This window comes from Pantherophis guttatus, chromosome 2 (genome assembly GCF_059756535.1).
Source record: "Pantherophis guttatus breed Tessera chromosome 2, ASM5975653v1, whole genome shotgun sequence".
Classification (NCBI taxonomy): Eukaryota; Metazoa; Chordata; class Lepidosauria; order Squamata; family Colubridae; genus Pantherophis; species Pantherophis guttatus.
Genome location: NC_142064.1, coordinates 198,491,108 through 198,514,721, shown reverse-complemented (window position 1 = coordinate 198,514,721; position 23,614 = coordinate 198,491,108). Strand labels below are relative to the sequence as shown.

The 23,614-nt window shown below is 38.9% G+C and overlaps 1 protein-coding gene across 1 annotated transcript in view; it reads left to right on the top strand.

Moving 5' to 3' along the window:
• Window positions 1-20,336, top strand: part of CCDC69 (coiled-coil domain containing 69) — a 40,202-nt gene extending 19,866 nt beyond the window's left edge. The window contains exons 2-9 of the mRNA XM_034402142.3: window positions 2,810-2,876; window positions 9,257-9,441; window positions 10,797-10,878; window positions 12,395-12,468; window positions 13,142-13,243; window positions 14,864-14,983; window positions 16,522-16,619; window positions 17,825-20,336. Coding sequence (XP_034258033.2) covers window positions 2,810-2,876; window positions 9,257-9,441; window positions 10,797-10,878; window positions 12,395-12,468; window positions 13,142-13,243; window positions 14,864-14,983; window positions 16,522-16,619; window positions 17,825-17,990 — 894 coding nt within the window. The 3' untranslated portion in view covers window positions 17,991-20,336. The remainder of the gene's footprint in view (window positions 1-2,809; window positions 2,877-9,256; window positions 9,442-10,796; window positions 10,879-12,394; window positions 12,469-13,141; window positions 13,244-14,863; window positions 14,984-16,521; window positions 16,620-17,824) is intronic.
• Window positions 20,337-23,614: the final 3,278 nt, after the last annotated feature.

The window sequence follows — 23,614 nt, the reverse complement described above, 5'->3', positions numbered from 1 at the left end:
GAAGAATGGTCTGCAAGGTGGAATATGCCTCTTGGGTCTTAGGCCATGAAAGCTGACTAGACGACTTAAAATCAGTCAATCTCTCTCAGCCCAACTCACCTCACAGGATTGATGTTGTGGGAAAATAGGAGGAGGAAAGAAGATTACATATGGTTGCCACCTTGAGTTACTTATAAAAATGGGATTCAAAATCTAATAAATAGATTTTGGGATGGGGTCCCCCAGAGGGGTGGGTCCCATTGAGATGGGGGTTAGTGAGATGGGGTCCCCCTGAGACCCAGAAATTACCCATTCTGCCAAACTGGATCAGACAAGTAGAAACATCCAGGAAAATAGATAGTCCTTCAAGTAATCTGGTCCCAAGCTATGAAGAGCTTTCAAAGTGACAACCAGCACTTTCAATTGGACCCTGAAGCACTGGGTGCCAGCAAATAAATCTGCTCACAAAGTAGTGGAGATACATGTGCTGAGGAACCAGCACTACTTATTCCATTCTGCACTAGTTGAAGCTTCTGAATGGTCCTCAGAGGCAGCTCCATGTAGAGTGCATTGCAGGAGTCCAATATTATCATAAATCTCTTTCTGTGTGCAGTTCTTTTGGCCTCCGACATCTTTTGGCTAATAAAGTTATGGGTTTTTCATAGCATCTGAGACACGATGAAGCATAGGCAATATGGAGAAAAGCAACTCAGCTATATGTACAATGTGAGCACAGATAGTTAAAGGCAGAATGAGATCTATTATTGTAATCTGCTTCTACCTGATGCAGGCACTATTTTTTGTTTCATGTGTGAATAGTCTTTGTTTAAATACATTTTAAACAATGTATTTGCATCTTGGAGAAACAATATAGATTTACCTTGATAGTACAACATAAAACGTATGGATGAAAAGATAACTGATGAGGGAAGCTAAGGATACCCAATGCCATGTCACAGCTGGGAGATGCTATGTGATGCTTCAGTTTGTCACAATTAAAGGGAGCATTACTTTAACTCATGGCAAAGATTTACATAGCAGTAGACAATTTCTTACAGGCCTGATTCTGACCATGCTACATCTCAGCTATTTTCAGTTAAGTATATAGCCAAAACTGATTGGCAGGGAGCCTTTCCAATCCTTAACAGAAGATGCCAGATACCGAATGTAAAATCTTTGACATGCTGTTTACCAGTGAGTTAGAAGTCTTTATGTTTGGTATTAAGAAACAGGTGATTGATGCCTTCATCTTTAAGAAAGACTTAGCAAGTTAAGCCCAATTTATTTCACCTATGATAAATCTATAGGTGAACTTTGCTTGGGATCTATCTGTAGGGGAACTCCAAGGATATGCTGTTTCTTTATGGGGAAAGTGGAATTTCCTGCCAGGAAATATGTTCTCTACCATAAACAATAGAACGTTTTATAAATAAACAGAATGAATAAATTTTGCCTAGATTTCATGACTTTTGCCTCAAAAGTAGCAAAACGGAACAATTATTTTTCCAAAATGATGGGCTAGGTATATATCAATAATGTCTTTACATGTGGCAGACAAACCTTAACCTTTAGCAACAGTCTGATGGACCATTCACTTCTACATCACACACACACACATTATAACAGGTGGGCTGCTACAGGTTCACCTGGATTCGAGAGAACCCATAGCTAAAGCAGTAGTGAAATGTAAAATTTGTTACTACCGATTCTGTGGCAATGGCTTGGTGGTGGTGGGGTAATATGACTGAGTGGGTGTGGTCAACTTTTTTTTTTTTTACATTTAAAACCATTTTTTCTACAACCTCTTCGACTGAAGAGGTTGTAAAAAAAATGCTTTTAAAGCCTCTGACAATCCCAGCTGATTTGCCTGATCGGCAGAGGCTTTTTTTTCCTTTTAAAAACATTTTTTCTATAACCTCTTCGGCCAAAGAGGTTGTAGAAAAAATGCTTTTAAAAGCCTCGGATGATCCCAGCTAAGCTGCGCGATCATCAGAGGCTTTTTTAAAAAAAAATTTAAAAGCATTTTTTGGCCAAAGAGGTTGTAGAAAAAATGCTTTTAAAAATTAAAAAAAGCCTCTGATGTGCAGCTCAGCTGGGCAATGGGGGGGGGCCAGGGATTTTTGCTACCGGTTCTCTGAACCACCCGCCTCCATCGTTACCAGATCAGGTGATCCGGTCCGAATCGGGAGCATTTCACCCCTGATTTAAAGTTATGGCCGGTTCGGAGAACCTTCAAATCCCACCCCTGGCTGGCCCTGCCCACCCCCTCCCAGGAGTCTCCCCATGGCCCGTTTTGGATACGAGGTAAGTGCAGAAGGCTTGGGGAGGAAGAAAAACGGGCCTCCTGGAAGTTCTAAAAGTCCGAAAACAAGCCTCCGGAGGGCCTCCATAGCTCGGGGAAGACAATTTTCTCCCTCCCAGAGACTCAAGGAAAGCCTCCGGAGCCTGGGAAGGCAAAAATGGGGCCCACGCCATGGTGCAGGAGACCGACTAGGCTATGCCCACCATGGCCACGCCCACCCGCCAACTGGGCAGAGAACCCGTTGCTGAAATGACAGCAATGATTCCAAGCACAGAGGATATAATTGATTTCACAAGATGTTAAATAAGGACAGTTCTTAAATGAAACAGGAACTGATGGTCAATCTGAGGAATTATGAACTATGCCACCATTGAATAATTTGCTGTTAGAAGGATTCAGAGAATATCCCATGCTGCCAAGCATCAAAATTTCATCAAAACGATCTGATTCTGTCATGTCTTTGTCTTTGTGAACCTCCTCTCCTCCTCCATACAGTAAGTTATTCTTCTCTTTGTGTCTTTTATACAGAAAGAAAAAAAAATTCAGTATAACAGCGGACAAGCTTCCTGTGAATTGATAGCACTGAAGGCTGAAGGTACAGATAGTTATTATTTTGATGCTTTTCCATTTGAAAAATCACTGAAGGATACCTTTGTTTCTGTAGAACTAGTGGCTACACATAGAAAGTTGTTATTATTTTTGGAGATGAATTTGGGTAGAGTAATATGAGAACCTGCTGTTGATAGGTATAATTGTTGAGCAGAGAACTTACCTTTCTCGCCCTCCTAACTCATTCAGTTTGATGAAAGAAACATTTTTCTCAAAGGAGAAGAGGATTTTGGTAAAATTGTCATGGAGAATACGAGTGTCATATTGTTGTATTTATTCAGTTACGATGTAGCTAAAGATGCATATATCGTCCAGTCTTCTCTCCAATGATCTGTTGTCTCCATGGCTTCCCACACTTCAATTAAATCCTAAACAAAAATATCAAAAGGGAAATTTCCGTGGGCTTTTTCAATCGTGATAGCATTAGCACTTAGACTTCTATACCGCTTCACAGTGCTTTACAGCCCTCTATAAGCGGTTTATAGAGTCAGCATATTGCCCCCAACAACCTGGGTCATCATTTTATCCACCTCGGAAGGATGGAAGGCTTGAACCCAACAGGATCGAAGTCCTGACAGTGAGCAGTGACGTAGCCTGCAGTACTGCTTTCTACCCACTGCACCACCATGGTTTTTATGATGCTGTTTTAGTGCTAATAGGAGTTCTGTCTTCTAGTAAGTATTGGAAGACTCTTCCTTAGAGAAATTTGGAGAAATTGTCCACCCAACTTCTCTTCCAGAAATTGAATTGAGAATTTTAAAATGTAATGTGTGCCTAATAGGTTGACGAGCCACTGTGCAGCTCTGAGATTGGAAGAAAAATGCCACTGTGATCCTATAAATTGTTATTGATTACATCTTTGAATTCCTGATATGCACTACATATGTATATATTGTACAGTATATGATCAAGCATAGCTATTTCTGCAAAGTATGGAATAAACTGGGCTTTTATAAACCAGCTTATTATGATCCCCAAATATCCAAACATTACTCCCTCAAATATCCTCCTTCCATGCTAAAAAGTAGAAGATTGGAGATGGCATTGATCTTATATCTCTGCTTTCCCCCATACTCCCTCCCATGAAAACATTATTGGATCCTCAACTCAGCATGGAGGAGTTGCAGAATAAATGTGGTGAAAAGGGGCTACCAATTCTTCCTCTCTAAACATGTTTCTCTTGAATGGACCCTCTTCACAGTTAGGGGATTGTGAGTTGTAGAACTGAAGCTATTATGCATAAATATTTACTGAGTTACCAAGGATTCTCTATCTGACTCTGTGGTTTCATCCCAAAACCCCCAAAAGTTTAACCTTAGACTGGCTACTGTTGACCTCACCCCATTCCTCAGAGGTCCGTAAGGAGCGTGCATAAGAACACCAGCGTGCCTACCATCCCTGTCCTAATGTTCCCTTTAATTGTATTCATTTTATGTATTCAATTCATGCTTATACTTATATATATTATCTAATATGTACTCGACAAATAAAAGTAAATAAATAAATAAATCCTTAGCATCAGGAGGCTGTCAGCTCTCTTGCACTGTAGATCAAGAAATACAGGGATACTGTTTTACTTCAGAAGGGACTTAGCAAGCATCAGAAATCACACTCCCTTTCCTTTCCCTTCCCTCCCTGCCCATGGGTAAGTGGCTGCTGTAGGATGGGGGAGGAAGCAAGGGATTGTGAGACTGGCTGGAAAAATATCATGGAAATTTGAAAATGAAGATCACACTGAAGCAGCCACGACTTCCCCACATATCATTCACTCGGGCGTCATGGGTCCTGGATTTTGGATGCATTCTGTAAGTTAGCCCATTTGATGTACCTTGGGTCAAAATTTATTGCTCAATGATGCACCATTTCCCCCAGTTAAAGGCCATTACGAGAGATTTAATGATATACAACCAGAATAATGACTGGTTGATGGACATAAAGCATTTGTTTCTAATTTGATAAAGAGATTTTACCAAATAAATTTTGTTCAAACCACATTTGTTCCACATAATGTAGACAGCCCTTTGCTCTGTACCCTTGTATCCTTACCCATTATCTCAAGATGCCTCCTATTCACAAAGCCATTGGTGGTTCTTGACATAGCATCTGGGAATTGCAATCATAATAAAACATCTCCCTCTGTGTCAGTAGCCTGTTACAGTAAATAAAGGTAATTAGGGAGTCTTTGGTTGTTTGCTACATGTGAACACAAATATATATTTGAGTAGAACCAAGTAATGGCATTAGCGCATTGTAAACCGCCCTGAGTCTCCGGAGAAGGGCAGCATATAAATTAAAGCAAAAAAAAAAAAAAAAGTAATATGTCAAGACTTGGCAATCATCTTCTCCTTGATGTTCCTGAGTAGTCATGCACTCTCATCTCTGCAAACAAGTAGTTACTTTTTGAAATGTAGATTTTTCAGACCTAGTGACATATTAACCCCAAAGTTCCTAGCCCGAGCTCTTCAAGTTGCTGGGAAAACCTTAGATAACCATTTATTCTTTATTTAGTGCATCAAGCTGTGCATGAAGCGGCTTTGACTGTTTCCTTTTCTTATATTCTCCTTTCCCATTTTGCTCTGCTGCTGCTTTTGTTGCACTTATAATTCACAGGTTCAAAGAAATAGAATTCTACCTTAAATTCTGAACAGATATCTGGCATGAAATTGCCTGTCTTACACCGAGTGCTGTGTTAAAAGTTTTGCATATAAACAACTCTGCAAACTAGATATCCCAGGTTTGCATAAGGCATTCGCAGAAGCTGAGAGATAGCTTGTATATTTTCGTGAACTTGATGGTGACCTAAGAAAGACTTTGTCCTAATATGGACACAGAAATGTGGATCTGGAGCTTGCAGATGGATTCCATCTATAGTAAGCTGAGTGTACATCTGATCTGTTATGATCCAGAAAATGATGCATGTGCTTTGGTCACTCAGTCCGGAAAAGGTTAGCCATCACTGGCATATATTAAACAACTTCTTACAGAGTGGGACATATAGCCTAATACAGCCTCTTCTGTAGCATGCTCTATACAACATAACCATAAAGTACCAATAATGACTGGTGTACTTGTCTGAAGGTAACAGCAGCAGGGTATCCTTAAAAATACAGGTAGTTCTCGACTTACAAAGGTTCATTTAGTGACCATTCAAAGTTACAACAGCATTGAAAAAATGACTTATGACCATTTTTCACACTTATGACCATCCCCATGGTCACGTGATTTACATCTTAACAACTGGCTCATATTTATGATGGTTGCAGTGTTACGGGGTCATGTGACCATGTTTTGTGACCTTCTGACAAGTAAAATTAATGAAGAAACCAGATCCATTTAACAACCATGTTATTAATTTGACAACTGCAGTGGTTCACTTAACAAATGTGGCAGGAAAAGTCATAAAATGGGGCAAAACTCACTTAATACATTTCTCATTTAGCAACATAAATTTTGGGCTCAATTGTGGTTGTAAGTTGGGGACTACCTGTAGTCTTGTGTGTATCATAAATTTGATTTTGGAATAAACTCAGTTTGAGAAAACGATTTCATGTGAGTTCATATGGGTAGGATAGTAATCCAGGATTGTGTGTATGAGACCATGTTCTGATTTCTCTTCTGATTTCTTGTCATAGATAGGTTTAATTATTGACTTTAATTAGATCACTTAAATTAAGGATTAAACTTCTCAGTGTTCAAAAGCTTTGGCAGATGGGCTGGCTGAAAATTCCCTAGATAATTCCAACCCAATCAATTACTGGGGGAAATAAGCAAACTTTGGGAGAGGTGAGCTTTCAACACGGATTTAAAAATTGGGAGGGATTCAAAGAAATGCTCAGAGAACCATTGCAGAACATGTCAGTACAGTTAAATAATGTTAGATTCTGGAGTGAGTTTTATGCCTTCCCTGCCTTATTAGCTCCATGTACTAATCCTTGAGTATTCTATCAAATGTACTGTACTGAGAGGCTATTCTAATCACTTCGTTGAGGGTTTTTTTGCTCCAAAGGCTTTTGCTCCAGAGTTATTATTGTAAAAACCTAACAGAGTTCTTAAAGCTACCTTGGAGAGGAAGTGAGGGCAGGAGCTGAGGAAAATACTGAACTCCGTTACTCAACGTTGCACTTCTACACACAGGGGACATCAGTCTGCATGCAATACACTCATTTTTTAAAAACAAGCCAAGGCTTTAAGCATTTAGGATCACAAAACTATTTGGGAGGAGCTGTCTTCCCCACCCATCCAGAGTAGATTTTTGTGGGTACATAAAAGAGTGTTTGGATAGAAGAAAACAGATTCTTCTGCACTCTGCTGACAAATGTGTTCCCATCAGCCGAAGCATGTAATAGAATTATACTGAATATTTCTTTCTAGCTCTTGAGCTATATATCGAAACAGTATTGTTGCTCTCATGGAGTATGAATGTTTATAATTGAAATATAAATAGGTATTTTCACTAGTTCATAGTATACCAATCTTTTGCTCTAAATAAACAAATCTCTATGGCTTTCCCAACAAAGAAGCAATACCAAATTCCAGTTGTTTAAATGAACAGCATTTAGCGCTTATTATAGCTCAGCCAGGTTCCTTTATACAGTGGTGAATAATGGAAAGGCTGCAGCGAAAAGAGTCTGTTTTCGTTTATAAATCTTAATTGGGTTCATCTGGGATTTTAAAGAACCTCCTTTCCAGGTTTTAGGTCAGCAGTGGTACTCAGGACAGAATTCTACAGTAGTGGCCAAAATTGTGGAAACCTTTTGGGAAAAGTGTATTTTCTAAAACTAGCTACGGTAATAACACCACTTTTTTTTTTTAATAGTACCATAAAATTATGTATCAGTGGAAAGATAATTTAATCAAGAATGCAATGCAATAACTTTTATGAAGGATTTGCTATTAGAATAGCAGTTACAGTATAAAGAAGAAAAGTGAAACACGTAGAAAAAATGAGATATACAAAAATTATCACCATGTCAGTTAATAGTTGGATAACCTTTAGCATGAATTATGGCCTTACGATGTCTTCCCATGGAGTGAACCAAGTCTTTTAGTTCTGCAGCTGTTATAATGTGAAACCAAGATTGAATGATTGCTTCTATTAACTGGGTTTTATTGCTGGGTCGCTTCTGACTAACAAGTTTCTTTAGTCTGCGCCATAGATTTTCAATTGGGTTAAGGTCTGGGCTATTCCCAGGGCATTCCAGCAGTGGAATATGTTTATCTTGAAACTCCTTTAAAAAGTGGTGTTATTAGCCATCAAACCTCAAAAATATACTTTTCCCAAAAGGTTTCCACAATTTTGGCCACTATTGTATATTCAAGGGCATCCGTTGGTTTGATCAAAGACCTACTGATACCCGCAGCTCATTCTTTGCATATTCCCTCTGAGTTTTAATTCCTGACAAGATGCATGGGGATCCAGGTTTATGTAACCCTCTTCCTATATTCTGTACTGCATACAACATTCATAAGCCCTCATTAACCGCATGACAGACCAATATTCCTATCTGTCACTGATTACAAATGGTATGAGAGAGTAGCTTGTTTAAGGTCCTCCAGCAAATCGTGCATGTACAGAAATGAACATTTGTTACTTCCAGTTTATATCTGATGCTTTTCACAGGCTCTTCTAGAAGGACCCTAGACGTTGCGTGTGACTGAACGAGCAGTCTTGCTAGCAATGTCAGATATCCCAGAAGATTCTTCAGAAATTTATGCTCTTCTGTACAGGTAGTCCTCAATGTATAACAGTGGATTTAGTGACCGTTCAAAGTTAAACAGTGTTGTGACTGGCCCATGGTCCTCCCCAGCCTCCTCACTGTCCGACTCCGCTCCGAGGGCTGCTGGTGGATCACAACACTCAGACACCGAAAAGAATGACTTATGACTGGTTTTCATACTTATGACTGTAGTGACATCTCCGTGGTCACATGACAAAAATTCAGGCAGGCAACTGACTCATATTTATGACTCTGGCAGTGCCTCATGGTCATGTGATCACCTTTTGCGACTTTCTGACAAGCAGAGTCAATGGGGGAGCCAGATTCATTTAACAACTGTTTTACCAGCTGAATAACTGCAGCGACTCCCTTAACAATTGTGGCAAGAAAGATTTCAAAAATGGGGCAAAACTTACTTAATAAATGTCTTACATAGCAACATAAATTTGGGGCTCAATGGTGATCGTAAATCGAGGACTACCTGTATTTATAGAGCATGTAGTATCTGTTCCCAAAAACCCTTTTAGATAATAAACTGGACTTTGGTCACAATGTTGGTGAAAAATAATAGTATAACAATCAAGATGGCGAAAAGGAAAAGAAAGCCACTGATATGTAATTCTTCTTTTCTCCCATCTCCTTGAACAAGCCAACACAGATTATTTGCACAATGAAGCAGAAAAAAGGAAGGCTGCACTGTTGGAGAAGCAGATGGAGGAGACTACAAGGCTCCACCAACAACAGCAACAACAACAACAACAGGAAGAGGAAGATTGTCTGAAGGAAGTTCACCATGCTGAGACTCACAGACTTAGCCAGCATATTCAACTCCAGGTTAGACCTGCCCATTCAATATGCATCTAATTAGGTGCTCATGTGTATTTCCTTTCAGCTTTGAATTTTGTTTCTTCTGTTTTCTGCAGTAATCAGATTCAGATAAGCCCCTAATACACCCCTTGGGGACGCCATACAAACTCAGGATTTATGTTGCTCCCCTTTTTGTGTCACCTGAGTAGAGTACTTTCGTATTCGAAGATGAACAACCCTGTTATATTATTTCAGTTGGTTTAAACTCACTGTTTTTAAAGACCACATATTTGAACTCACTTGGGATCTTTAAAAAAACACGAATAAAAATGTTAGCTTCTCCCTGTACATTGGAAACCTCATCAATTTCACAACTGCGCATGTCCTTTCCTACTATTTCCCCTTTTCTCACTCTTTGTGGAGAGCGGTACTACAAGAGACATCCCTGTGGGTTTCCCCAAAGTTGGGGAAAGTTTACCTACTTCCTTCTTTCTACTTTAATTGAAGCTGATCAAACTGAGGAGAGTTAATTTTCTAAAAAACACACTGAGATAGTGTTGCTATGGAGACAAAGTTAACAGCTTTATTATTTGTCTCCTGTGTCAGTAGACCATGGGCCAGTTTCTGCTAATGGTAACTAGCTGATTTCCAATAGTTACCACCCAAGACTTGTGAGATATGGGCATCATTACTGAAAATGAGCTATACTATTTCTACCTAAATCATCATATGTTGACATCAGAATCCACTGAAGATGTTACCTAGCCTGGTAATGAAACATTCAGAAACCAACCCACAAGCTCAGAGAACGAACCTTCACCCTCATCCTACACCCAAGCTACAGATATTTGCCACTATAACAGACTAGAATATTCTTAACAGCCACAGGTTGTTGGTTGACTATGGATATGAACTAAACATTAATTAATCTATCATTTTTCATCCATCAGGTCTGCTTCTTTATCTCTGTGCCACAGTGCTTTGTTAATAATTAACAATTTTCCATGATAAAAACACACTTTTTGCAATTGATCCTTTTTTTTTTAGCATGGGTTCTCCCCCCCCCATTTTAAAAGCCTACCAAATCTGTTTGATCTGATGTTCAAGTAAGAGAAAAGAATGCTTCTAACACCATCAGTCTCTATTCAAAATCCTATGCAAGTGTATTCAGATGCAGATTCATTAGGGTTATTCATAAAGCTGCATAAAATTAAAATGCTAATCTGGCCACTCCCATTTCAGTCAACTGGGTGGTTTGGGAGTTGTAATCTAAAAGAGACAATTTGAGGCAAACCACTCAAAATTATAATGCATGTTTTATGATAATAATGTATTTTTTAATTTATCTGCAGCTTAACCTTTTATAGCTTTCCCTCCCTTAGGTAGAGAAGGAGGATTTAAAGTGCAAACAATTCTCTGAAAAATATGATATGTTGAAGAGGGAACAGGAGGAAACACTCCAAAGTAAGAATCTAAAACATGTTTATGGTATTTGTGACATTTCTTCTGTTTCTGACTTTTTTAAAATAAAGCACCAATGTATGCCACCCTGAGTTATATATAAAAAAGGCAGAAATAATAATAATCATCCAGATTAGTGTAAAACGAGTCTGGCAAGTTTCTGCCATTAAAGATGAAGGCTGGGAATGAAATAACTATGGCTCCCCACATCTAGATAGGTCCAGGTTTTATTTATTTACTTAAAACATTTATATACTCATCCCTTTTATAAACGATCCTGGGCATCTCTCAATCAAAAGTTCAAGCAGCATAAAAACCAGAGTAAACTGTAAAACCAAAAATATTAAAACATTAATAGCATCGTTGACTGAGTTGGGTGGCCATAGAAATTGAACAAATAAATGAATAAAAATTAAAAGCAATAAACACCTGACACCAAGTCAAACTTCTAATGTGCAGTTACCTATTCTTATCTCATCACTTGGGGGAAAAGCTGGGTCTTCAAAGCTTTATGGAAGGCTAGGAGGGCAGAGACCTGCCAAAGCTCAGGGGGGAGGGTGTTCCTTAGGGCAGGGGCTGTTACAGAAAAGGCAGTCATCAGATGGTAATATTTAGGGGACGGAAGTAGGAGACTGGCCACCTATCTGACCTGGTACGAGGTGCAGATGTCCTTTGGGGCTTCCCAAAGACATTGGGGATCCCTTGCCTTGCAGTTTAATACTTTGTTTGAATGAAAGACCTTCAGAAGAACAAGCTTCTGTTTACATATACTGTACCTGTTGATAATAATACAGATTGATAATAAACCTGTTGATAATAATACATATTGCTCTTCTTGATGGGCTTAATTCTGGTGGTCTAACACTCCTATAGTGAGGTTTCAAAATTGTCCATTGGATCTTCTGCTTCTCAGTGCTTTCCTTTTGGGTCCTACCCGTCACAGATAGCTGTCCTTTATTAACAGCATAATTAACCAGTCTCTTTCTCCAGTTTTATGGGAAGGATACCAAAAGGTGGACGAGTGACCAAAGCACAAATAATAACCACAGAGATTCAGGATGAAATGGCAGGAATAGCATCACATTCATGAGCACAATTTTTAATGACTGATCACTTAATCACCTCTAAAAAAAGCTTTAGTCATAATTTTGCTATAAAGAAAGTGGTGCCTACTGATTTCTCTAGCAATTGGTGATTCTTGCAGGAAACCCTTGGCTCATCACTGGTATGACATCTCCCCAAACCAATTTGTCATCATTCAATTCTTGTTCCCTATAGATAGCTCATATTCACCTGAGATGCACAATACTTTAATAATGTGGCTCATTCTGTTTTTCAGTGCCTTCTGGCTCTTTGTCCATACAATTTCCAATGCTCTGTTTGCTTACTCCGTCTGCCTCCTGGATGTGACTCAATACAAGTGATCTGTCAGTCACTGCATATAAAGAAAGTACGGATATATCAAAATGGAGCTTGTGCTTTCTTTTGTTTGGACCCCCATTTCGTATTTCTCTTGCAGAACTCCAGAAAACACATGATCAAGAGAAGCTGTTCCTAACCGAATCCTACCAAAAAACTCAGGCATCTTTGCAGGTACCAGTTTCTCTGCTTCAGGAAAACAGAAAGGTCCAAATTCAGTACAGTAGGTCAAGATGGCAGCAAAAAAGACTATCCTTATTTGATCTCTGTTTTGATCTGCATTCTTCTATCTGGCCCCTTCCCAATGTGCTTCCTTACTCTGGTTGGTAATTATGGAATTGTACTTTTGTGCTTTTAGAGGACACAGTGTTGGGGGATATAAATTGGATCATTCTATTATATATTGCACTTTGAGGAATTGAGGACTATAGGTGTGTGGTGGTAGAAAATTATTATCGCTATTCTGTTCTTGTTTGGAAACACCAACATCCTAATTAATGACTTATGGCATCTTCCAGAGTCTTCTGTTCATAATAAAAGAGAAATAGGGGAGGTCTTGTGACATCACAACAATAGAAGGATGATGCTATAATATCATTGGTGGAGAAATGTCCAAAACCAATAATGTGGTAGTATAGCATTCCAACTGCTATGGCTTCTGTATAAGAAATGTCAAAAGGAAGTTTTGTCCCAAATCATTAACCTTTGAGGTTCTGATGAAATTAAAAATGAGGTAGCCAATGGTGAAATTGACTCATTCCAGCACTATGGCACTGAGTGTGGAGAGCAGGGAAAATGCGATGGAAGTCATAAAGTAAGACTAATCTGTCTCATCTTTCTGCTCCAGGAGACCATTGACAAGCTGACTTCCCAGCTGAAGGCCTTTCAGGAGAAAATGAAACGGGTAGAAGAGTCAATTCTGAGCAGAGATTATAAAAAGCACATTCAGGTGACTTTACACCGTATGGAACATCTTGATCTGTTTATTTAAAGAGAGCGAGTAACAGAGTCTAAACACAGGGTCTTCTGGACATACCAAAATAAAACCATAATAAAAAAAATTGGAGGAAGGATACTTACATGCTTTTGCTTTTTGCAGCCATTCTGCACTATAAGGTCATAAAAACAATTATTTTTCCCAGTTCCTATCACTCCTTGGTTTAGTGTGCTTGAAATTGTTTATGGATAGTCCTTGAATTACAACTAACTACCGTATTTTTCAGAGTATAAGACACACTTTTTTCCCTCCTAAAAGAGGCTGAAAATTTGGGTGCATCTTATACTTCAAATGTAGCTTTTTCAAAGCTTTTTTTCAGACCTAATGAGGCACTCGCAAGTGAAGCGATCTCCGCTTCCCTGCTTTGCCTGCTCCCTCCGACTCTCAGCTGTGAAGCTTTTTTTCAGCCTTAAAGAGGCGCTAGCGAGTGAAGCGATCTCCGTGGTTTGCCTGATTTTCTCATTGCTTCTCTCTCCAAAGATCAGTTGTGCTTTAGAAGCTGTTTTTTATCCCCAAGGAGGGGATAAAAACCAGCAAACTAATGTGCTGAAGTTGACCAGACTAAGGACACTAGTCAGATGAATACCTGGTAGGCAGATGTTTTCCTGCTATTTTCCTCCCCAAAAGCTAAGCTGTGTCTTATACTCCGGTGCGTCTTATACTCCGAAAAATACAGTAATGTGGACATAAAGCATAATGTCACATGATCACACCACTGAGCAATGGTAAACCCTGCAGTCCTTGTTGCTGTTGTCATTAAGTGAAAATAGTGGGTTCTTAAGCAAATATTTTCTCGCAACTTCCTGTCAGCTTTCCACAAATAAACTGAGCGTAGAAGCTGGCAGGAAGTTGCAAGACCCATGGGGCTTGCAAACAGGACAGAGACATGCAAGTGGCTACTGCTGGCTGGGAGAAGGAGCAAGGAAGTGCAAGAGTGTCTGGGGAGGGGGTGCAAGCTCCTACAAGTGGCAAAGGACACACAGTGGAGCATGGTGAGGCTTGGGGTGACTGCTGCTGGGTAGGGGAGAGTGCACAAGATAGTGCAGGTGACCAAGAAGGTGTGGCACAAGCACACAAGCTCAGAGAGGGTGCATAGGGAGAGAGCCTTACCCAAGAAACTTACAACCTTCTCTGCCAGTTCCCACATGATTTTGCTTGTGGGAAGCCAGCAGGGAAAGTTGCAAATCATATCACCTGATTGAAAGAAGCTGCAACCATTGTAAGTGCAAATCATGCACTGGCCATGCCCAGTTTAGCAAAGGGGGAAAAAAGTTGCGATATGTCAGGTGACACCACCGAGATGACACAAGTTTGATGCCCCTGCTTTATAGGAAGCAACCAGCTCCTTGAATTGCACCTGGAAACAAATTGGCAACCAATGAAGCTCGCAAAGCCCAGGTGCTACATGGACTAACCAAGGCATGCCCATTCCTGCTCTGGACTAGTTGACGCTTAATGCCTTTTTTTGCTAGCTATTTTGGCAACTTATGCTAGGGGGGAAAAAAAAGAACAGAGCTTTTACAAACAAATAAATGCATTTCTCCCTTTTTTTAAAATTAAAAACCTTTAAAGGACTATGGGACCCCCAGCCAGTTCTGGGAGCAAGAACTAGAGAGTCTACATTTTGTCATTGAGATGAAGAATGAACGCATCCACAGCTTGGACAAGAAGCTGCTGAACCTGGAAATAGTGGTGGGTTAATTGTATGAATTCTAAATGTAACTGAAAAGACTCATAAAAGAGCTATATTGTGCTTCAAAAGAGAAAGTGAGAATCACCTTTTCCAATTTTGTGCCACTGGATCAGAGGTGGGTTTCAGCAAGTTCTGACCAGTTACTGATAGCGGAAATTTTGAGTAGTTCAGAGAACTGGTAAATACTGGCCCCGCCCCCATCTATTCTCTGCCTCCCGAGTCCCAGCTGATTGGGAGGAAATGGGGATTTTGCAGTAACCTTCCCCTGGAGTGGGGTGGGAATGGAGATTTTACAGTATCCTTCCCTTGGAGTGGGGTGGGAATGGAGATTTTACAGTACCACGCCCACCAAGCCACGCCCACAGAACTGGTAGTAAAAAAAATTGAAACCCACCACTGCACTGGATACTGTGGAATGAAAAGATAGGAATATAGGTAACTGCCTTATTCTAAGGGTCCTTCCAAATGACCTTTTTTTTTTCATGGCCCAAGTCATCTAATCTCATTATTAAAATGAAGAATGGCTTGAGAAGGCTCTTTTAGGACACTTTGATGCAACAGGAAGTGGCATTTTCACATGTTTATGAATATGCAGAGAACTGACAGTCTATCGGTTTCCCCTTCCTGGCCATCAGATAAGCATAGAAATATCTCAACCAATCAGTAGTTATCTACCAGCCTATTTAGGGATGCCTTAACCTGCCCCTCTGATTTGTGAGGAAGTACAACAAAGCCCTTTCTTCCATTCTCCAAAATGAGCAAGCCTTTTTTTCAACTGGCCATATTAGGATCCCTTTATGCCATTCCCTCCTTGCCTTAATGGGATAACAAGAGCAGGGAGGTGGAATAAGGGATCTCTTCCTACAGCTTCATAGGCTGCCCTTTGCAAGACAACGCTATGATTCACTTATACTTTGGCAGTGGTACTTGTTTCCATTTTGCCCAAAACTTCCCAAATGCAATAGTAGGAAGGAGGGACCCGGTGACAGGCTAAACATCTAGTGATTATGTTTGATGGATCGCAAGGGGTCTCAGTTCTCTTTGTGAGCAGATCCATGTAGAACTCAAGATCAGATCACTGATAATACTGAATATGTTTTATTTATACTGGTAAGGATTCCTCAGGGTTATGGATAGGCATTTTTCAGCTCTAATTGGAGCTGTTGGGAATTGGGAACTGTATCTGGAACCTTTGACCTTCCCTGCAAATTATGTGCTTTTTCATAAAGATACATGCTAATGTTTGGAGTTGTAATCCAAGACTTTTGGAAGGTGCATTTGGTCTTGAAAAATATTTTACAACCAGTAATATTCTTCCATTTCGTACAAAGGGCAAGTGATATAGATATGAGGGCAGAGACCAGGATTTTATTAGTGCACTTATAAATCTACAGTTTCCAGGATGAAAATGTGTTTAGGATGATCACATTCCCATAAAGTTCTGCAGCTTGCTACATTGTCTTTATGTGACTGAACTTTTTGCATGCTATACCTTTGTTGTATCTGAGGTTTGCTCACCCTTCTGGTCCTCTCTTAGATGGAGTCAAACTTACTACTTGAAGAGAAAATTAAAATTTTACAACAGGAAAATGAAGATCTCCAAGTACGGATGCAAAACCACGTGACAGTGACAAGGTGGGGCCTTCACTACAGTAACCTTAACAAGATTTTATTTTATTTATTTATTATATTTTTATCTCACCTTTATTAGTTTATAAGTAATTCAAGGAGCAGAAGATCCTATTTTCCCCACAACAAGAAACCTGTGAAGTGGGAGGAGTCCAGAGTGAGTGTTTGGCCCAAAGTCACCCAGCCAGCTTTTATGCTTAGGGCAGAGCTAGAACTCAGTTCAGTCTGGTGCTTTAATCACTAGACCCAAACTGGCTCCCATTCAAAGATGATTCCTGTTTGATCAGTTTTCTGTGTCAGTGTAATCTGATGACTATGGGAAATGTTTTTATTCCCCAAAGTCTCACGGCTATTGTACTTAGTAGCATTACAAACATGTGAAGAACTACTAAATTCTTTGGCAGTTTTTTTGTTTTTTTTTTAAAAAGATGTTTATTTTCAAGAATATATTATTATGTGTGCTTTTCTCCCAGTCAGTAATTTCTCCTAGTAGAACTGGGTGAGCGCTTTGTGGCTTCCATATGTTTTTAAACTGCAACCTTCCATTATTCCTCCCAACTGTTCGACTAGCTGGGCTCATACAGCACACTAAGCCATAATGGCATTACTCTAGCTTTGTCTTAAAAGCCACTATAGTTTGGAAATCATGGTTTATGACTTATAATTACGTATTCGAGAAATTATGATCAAGGAAATCATGGTTTAGCATCTTGTCCAGACTCAGGCTACAGCTGATGACAATTAAAGAGTTCAGTAACATTTGAAGAGCCACAAATAAGAATAGAATCTATAGGACTTTCTGACTCTGGAATTAACTGGGATTGTCATTTCTGATGCCTCAAGGATCTTTCTCCAGAGTGAGGCTTGTGTTTTGGGGATCATGCAGAGTATCAGCAATGTTAAGGGGTAAATTGGGCATCTTAAATATCTTCAAGGAATCAAGAATCCATTGTGCTAATCCACAACCTCTTCACCAATGCAGAAAACAATAAAAATCATTAGATCCAATTAGAAAAGTGTTGAAGTCCACAAAGCCTTCAAAGTCTTTCTAATTGGAAAATCTTTAAACGTAGCCACTAAGCTATGCAATTTGTACACTTGGTTTATATAGAAGAAGTGACGAATCCTTGGAATGAAAACTGATGCATATTTCTTCCTTCCTACCTGTATACTGTGGTCTAAGAACTGTAATTCTTATCATGCTTTAATAGGCAGCTGTCTGAGGAGCTTCTGACCATTCGTGAGGCCCTGGAGAAGGAGACCCAGCTGAGGGAGCAAGGTCACCGAGAGAAAGAGGAGCTCTTGTACAGGGTGCTTCATGGCGATTCAGGCCACCCCTTTGCTATCTCTACTGAGACTTCACTCATTGCCACATAGCACTTTGAGAGGCCAAAGACACTGACGTGGTATAAAAACAGAACAGGAGGGAAGGAGACCACAATGTGACTGTTTCATCATTGCATTCTGCTCCAGAGGTGTTCAGATTTTATTTTTTTATCCCATGGACTAAGGTGGCCCTCAAGGGACATGCCACAGGTCACACTCCTCCCCGACAAATGGGGGCCAACTTAAGAAATGGGAATAGAGATAACATTCACATTAAATGAATTAAATAATACCCTGATTATTTAAGAATTTTCCATTTCTGCCACATTAATAATTGCAATGTATTGGTGTAGAGGGGATCATGCTGAAGGCTGGCAAGGGAGGGCTTCGGTCCAGGTTGTACACCCTTGTGTTGGCCCTGGTGTTATTCTATGGCCTAAGGACAATTCTTGTTGGCATTTTCTCTTATGCCCTTGAAATCCTGAAGTATGGGAATTTTTCATCTTCCTTTCAATTTCAGTGCTAGTCAAGTAGTTCACCCTTCAGATATTTTGTGGTATTCAGCAGTCAGACCAGGTCTTTCTCTTCTCCTTCTCCCAAGAGTAGCAGAATTAACTACCTCATATATGTGAGGGGGTAAAAAAATATGAGAAAAAGGATTAGGAGCTACAAATAAATTGCACTTCACACAGTCACACATCTGTGACATACTATGAAAGGTTTACACTTGATTTCAGCTGATGGAACTAGAGCTATACCAAAATTCTAAAGCAGTTGGATTCTAAGTCAGTGCTTTGTAAATTTGAGCAGATTTGTAACTAAGTTTCTTTCTACATTGCATCTTTCTTCTGCTGTGTGTCTCCATGATATTTCTTTTATCTTTTGCCTAGCTCATGTGTGACTCAAAAGCTTAAGTCGTCCTTAGCTGTGCTGGGATTAAAGTAGTACAATATTTTCACCTTATTTCTCATCTAGTAAAATCAGGGAACTATATGAGTAGTGCCTTAAAATTAGGACAATTGTAGGATTGTCACTATAGAGTTAGGATAGGAATTGCCAGTGGGGCAACAACTTTATGATTTTCTACTGATTTAAGGATGGGTGGATAGCACTTAACACAGTAGTGGAGAAAGATGTTGAGACTCTAGAAAGAGTGCAGAGATGATTAGGGGACTGGAGGCTAAAACATATGAAGAACGTTTGCAGGAACTAGGTATGTCTAGTTTAATGAAAAGAAGGACTAGAGGAGACATGATAGCAGTATTCCAATATCTCAGGGGCTGCCACAAAGAAGAGGGAGTCAAGCTATTCTCCAAAGCCTGAGGGTAGGACAAAAAGCAATGGGTGGAAACTAATCAAGGAGAGAAGTAACTTAGAACTAAGGAGAAATTTTCTGACAGAACAATTAATCAGTGGAACAACTTGCCTCCAGAAGTTGTAAATGCTCCAACACTGGAAGTCTTTAAGAAGATGTTGGATAACCATTTGTCTGAAGTGGTGTAGGGTTTCCTGCCTAAGCAGGGGATTGGACTAGAAGACCTCCAAGTCCCTTCCAACTCTGTTATTTTATTCTATTCTAAGACGTTAAGGAAAAGGTTCTTAACCTGGGTTGACCACATTCTCAGGAAATGAGAGATGCAATTTCAGGGGGTATGACAAAGAGTGACTTGTGTCCCTTAGTGACAGGTCACAAGTCATAATTACTTTTTAGGGGGTGCAAATATTAAACATTTCCTGGGGGAATGGGGCATAAAAAGTTTGGAAACCAATGCTTGAAGGGAAGATGTTGAAGTTTTTCCTGCCACATAGGGCTGCTTATCCTTGATCATCTTTCATATCTCTAAGAAAAGCTTTTTAAAATTACTCAGTTATGTGAGCTTGATTGTTGTGGGTCTCCCCATTTTCCCCGTTGTTAGAATTATGATCAGTCCCTGGCCATATCCTCTTATTATCTAACTTTCTAGATGAAATAACTGGTTCCCATAGATTTGGAAGACAAGGAAAAAAGAATTATTTTAATTAATTTGCTTCCAGAATCAAACTCTTTTGTCTTGTTTGACAGGGTCTCTCTTTGCTGGTTCAAAATTTTGAGAATGGTATATTAGAATGGTTCTCAAAAATGGAACAGAGATCAAAACTCTTATTGTATGACTGTTTTGTAAAGCTGATAAATGACAATGCCCTCTACTGATTGTAGGGTGGTGCTACAAGTTACATTAAAAAAGTGATTGTCAAATTGAAAGTACTACTATAGACATGTAATAATTTAAATTCAAAGAAATTGGATGTTAAAATGCATTGTTCTAATGAAGAAATTAAATTGGTGTTTATTGTGGTTCTAGTGCAATGTAGACATTGATGAAGTGAATAAATATTGGTACTTAGTATTGCTATATATTCAAGGAAAGCTGATATAGTTTTATCCTGGAAAAACATTACAAAGATTTAACTAACTTCTGAACTGCCCTCTAGATAAATCTGTGTGCTACAAAATCTGATTTTGGAGTGACCCTCTCCAACACATAATTTCTATCCAAGTGATAGAAATTGTTCAGGGCAAAACTGTTCCTGGATAATGAGAGGTAATTTTTTCACTCTACTCTGCCCTGATTAGACCACATGTAGAATATTACATCCAGTTGTGACATTGCTGTTCAAAAAGGATATCATCAAACTGGAGCAGGTTCAGTGGAGGATGACCAAGATGGAGAACAATTAAAGGATCTTGGTGTATTTAGCCTACATAAGGGAGGGGAGATATTCAAATATTAGCCTTCAAATATTTGAAGAGCTATTACATAGAAGAACGAATGGATGTATTCTCTATTGCCTAATGGTATAGAACCAATGGATTAAAGCTACAAGGAAGTAGATTCAGGTTAGATATTAGGAATATCTTTCTGACTGATGTCCTTTGGTATAATAGGCTGCTACATGAAGTGGTGAGTTCTACCTCACCAAAGAGTTGGTCAGCGGTCAGAGATGCTGTAGTGCAGGGGTATCAAACTCACGACGACATAGTCGTCACGTGACGTATTGCAACTTTTTCCCCATTCACTAAACCGGGGCTGGGCGTGGCCAGTGTGTGACGCATCTGGCCCATGGGCCGCAAGTTTGATACCCCTGCTCTAGTGGATCCTGTATCAGCAGGAACTAGATGACCAAGTTGTACTATGGTTCTAGGAAAACTCCATAAAAGCTCTCCATATTCAACACCAGCACTTATGCAGTAACCGGTTAAAAATTTCCTGGGCAACATCACTCTGTCCATTATTTTGATTGGTTCTCTTGATTTACCATATTGGCCAAGCCTAATTCTCAAGAAGTGATTTTTGTAGGAACATCTACTGTGTTTTTCAGAATGATTTATACAAAGGAATATACAGGCTTATGTACGATGGCACATTATGCCAAAAAACAATGGATAAATGGTGTCCTATAGATAAATATTCAAGCCCAACGGAACATAGGATTGCAGGTTGCAGGACCAAGTCATATATCTGGGTTCTTAAATGAGATAATGAAAGATAAGAATACACATTCTTTTATGTGTATTAATTATTATAGATTAATGAAAAAACAGCAGGTGAGAAGTCATCCCCAATGCAACAGACGCACCTTTGGCCCCAGTGATGCCTATCACTTTTGTCAATCCCATTTACAACTGTAAACTCTCTTTATTTTCCTGATTTTGAAAAGATGGTACAGGAGAGGTATTTGGTTTTGGTTCTTTGCTTCCTATAAAATGCTAGGAATTTTTTTGCAGGGAGACATTTTCACATTATTGCAAGTATGAATCACTGTGACATGAGTAATATTTGAAATGATCATCATAGCTCCAGTGCTTACAAAAACTCTAGTAACAGTTCAGATTACAGGAAATATGTATTTATTTAATCTCATCTTTATTATTTTTATGAATAATTTATAAAGAGTCACTTTGGATAGTGAGACAGGTGACATATAAATTTAATAAATTAAAAAAATAACTCAAGACAGCAAACATACCTAATACTCCTTTCACCTGATATTTTCCCCACAACTCTGTGAGTTAAATTGGTATAAGAGAATGACTGGCACAAGGTCACCCAGCTGACTTTAATGCCTAAAATGGGACCAGAATTCACAGTCCCCTGGTTTTTAGCCTGATGCTGTAATCACTAGACTCGATTGGCTAGAATCACTAGATCTGAAATACATAATTCCAGATAAGTCACAGATGGCAACCAAAAAATTATACTTTCTTTATCTCCTTACTGCCATCTACTGCCATATTTTAGCAGCTCAGTTCTCATAGCTTAATTATTTCCAGCAGTAGCTATTCACTCATATAACTGTGTGTTAGAAAACCACTTTATTAGCAAGTACATTATCTGGCTTTACTGCCTTTCTGTATTTCTGTATTAGAGATCCTTCAATTTACAGTACTACTAGTTACAGAACTGAAGTTCTAATAAGAAAAATGCAAGTCTTATTCCTGGACTAACTCAGAAAAAGCACAAGTCAGCCACTGCTGTTTTTCCCTATATTTTTATCCAGAAAACCAGTGAATACCGTTTTTTTAATGAAAAATAATATTTAAACAAGTATTTGCATTTTTAAATATATATTCTCAAAAAGTTATTTGGACTTTTCGCTGAATTGCCTTAACAGATGCCTTAAGATGCCTTACTTAGAAATGGTGGAGACAAATGATAAATTTAATATCAGAAATATTCATAAAATTTACAAACACTGTTTTAAAATGTCATTTTATAGATGCCTATTTTTCTTGCTGTGTGAATTTTTTTTCTGTGAACACATCCTTTTTTTTTTTATTAAAGTACTCCAGAAATAATACTGTGATGTTTATGATTAAAAATATGAGGAAGGTAGTATTTGCATATTGGTGCAGCTAAAAGTGAGGCCTAGACTTGGTCTGATCTACAATTGGTAATGGTCCTTTTCATGAGGTGCAAACATTTAGTAATGACAATACCTTCTATTTAGTAATAGAAGAATATTTCTGTCCATTTCCTAAAAGAGACCCTCTCCTTAATGCAAATTCCAAAACCATAAGTAGATATCACAAAAACAAAACAAATATCTTCTACTACGAAAAGGGGTTGAGAAAGTGTTTCCAGAGACTGGAATTTACTGTTTGGATGAGTTATATATAAATAGCCAGCAAACTCTCTTATCCATATTATTATCCCTACTATTGCTTTTCTTAGTGTTTTAAATTTGCACAAGCTGTCTTGTGATTATTATTATGAAAGGCAGAATAATGAATTGAAAAATATAACTGAAGACTTACATAAGACTCAGGTAAAACAAATGTGGATCATTGACAATGTAATTCTTTTCCTACCCTTATGCTGGTACCTGTTAAAAAAAAGGATTATTTGGGGGGGCTAACCAGCCAGCAAGAGAAGTTATTGCTTATTATTGTTTTACTTTACTTTTAGCCATTTTGGGAAATCACCCCATCATTATTTGTGGCTCACAATAGCCTTTTGTTCATTTTTCAAAGAATAATGTCACAGATCAACCTTGGACCAAAGATTTGGAAAAATTGTTCTGCAAAGCAAGCTCACCTCACCACCTATCTCCTGTCCTAGTAGCCCCAAGTGAAAACGAGCAATTTCTGGCTCTCCAAAAAACAGCACAAATACTGCACTTGATTCTGGTCTGAA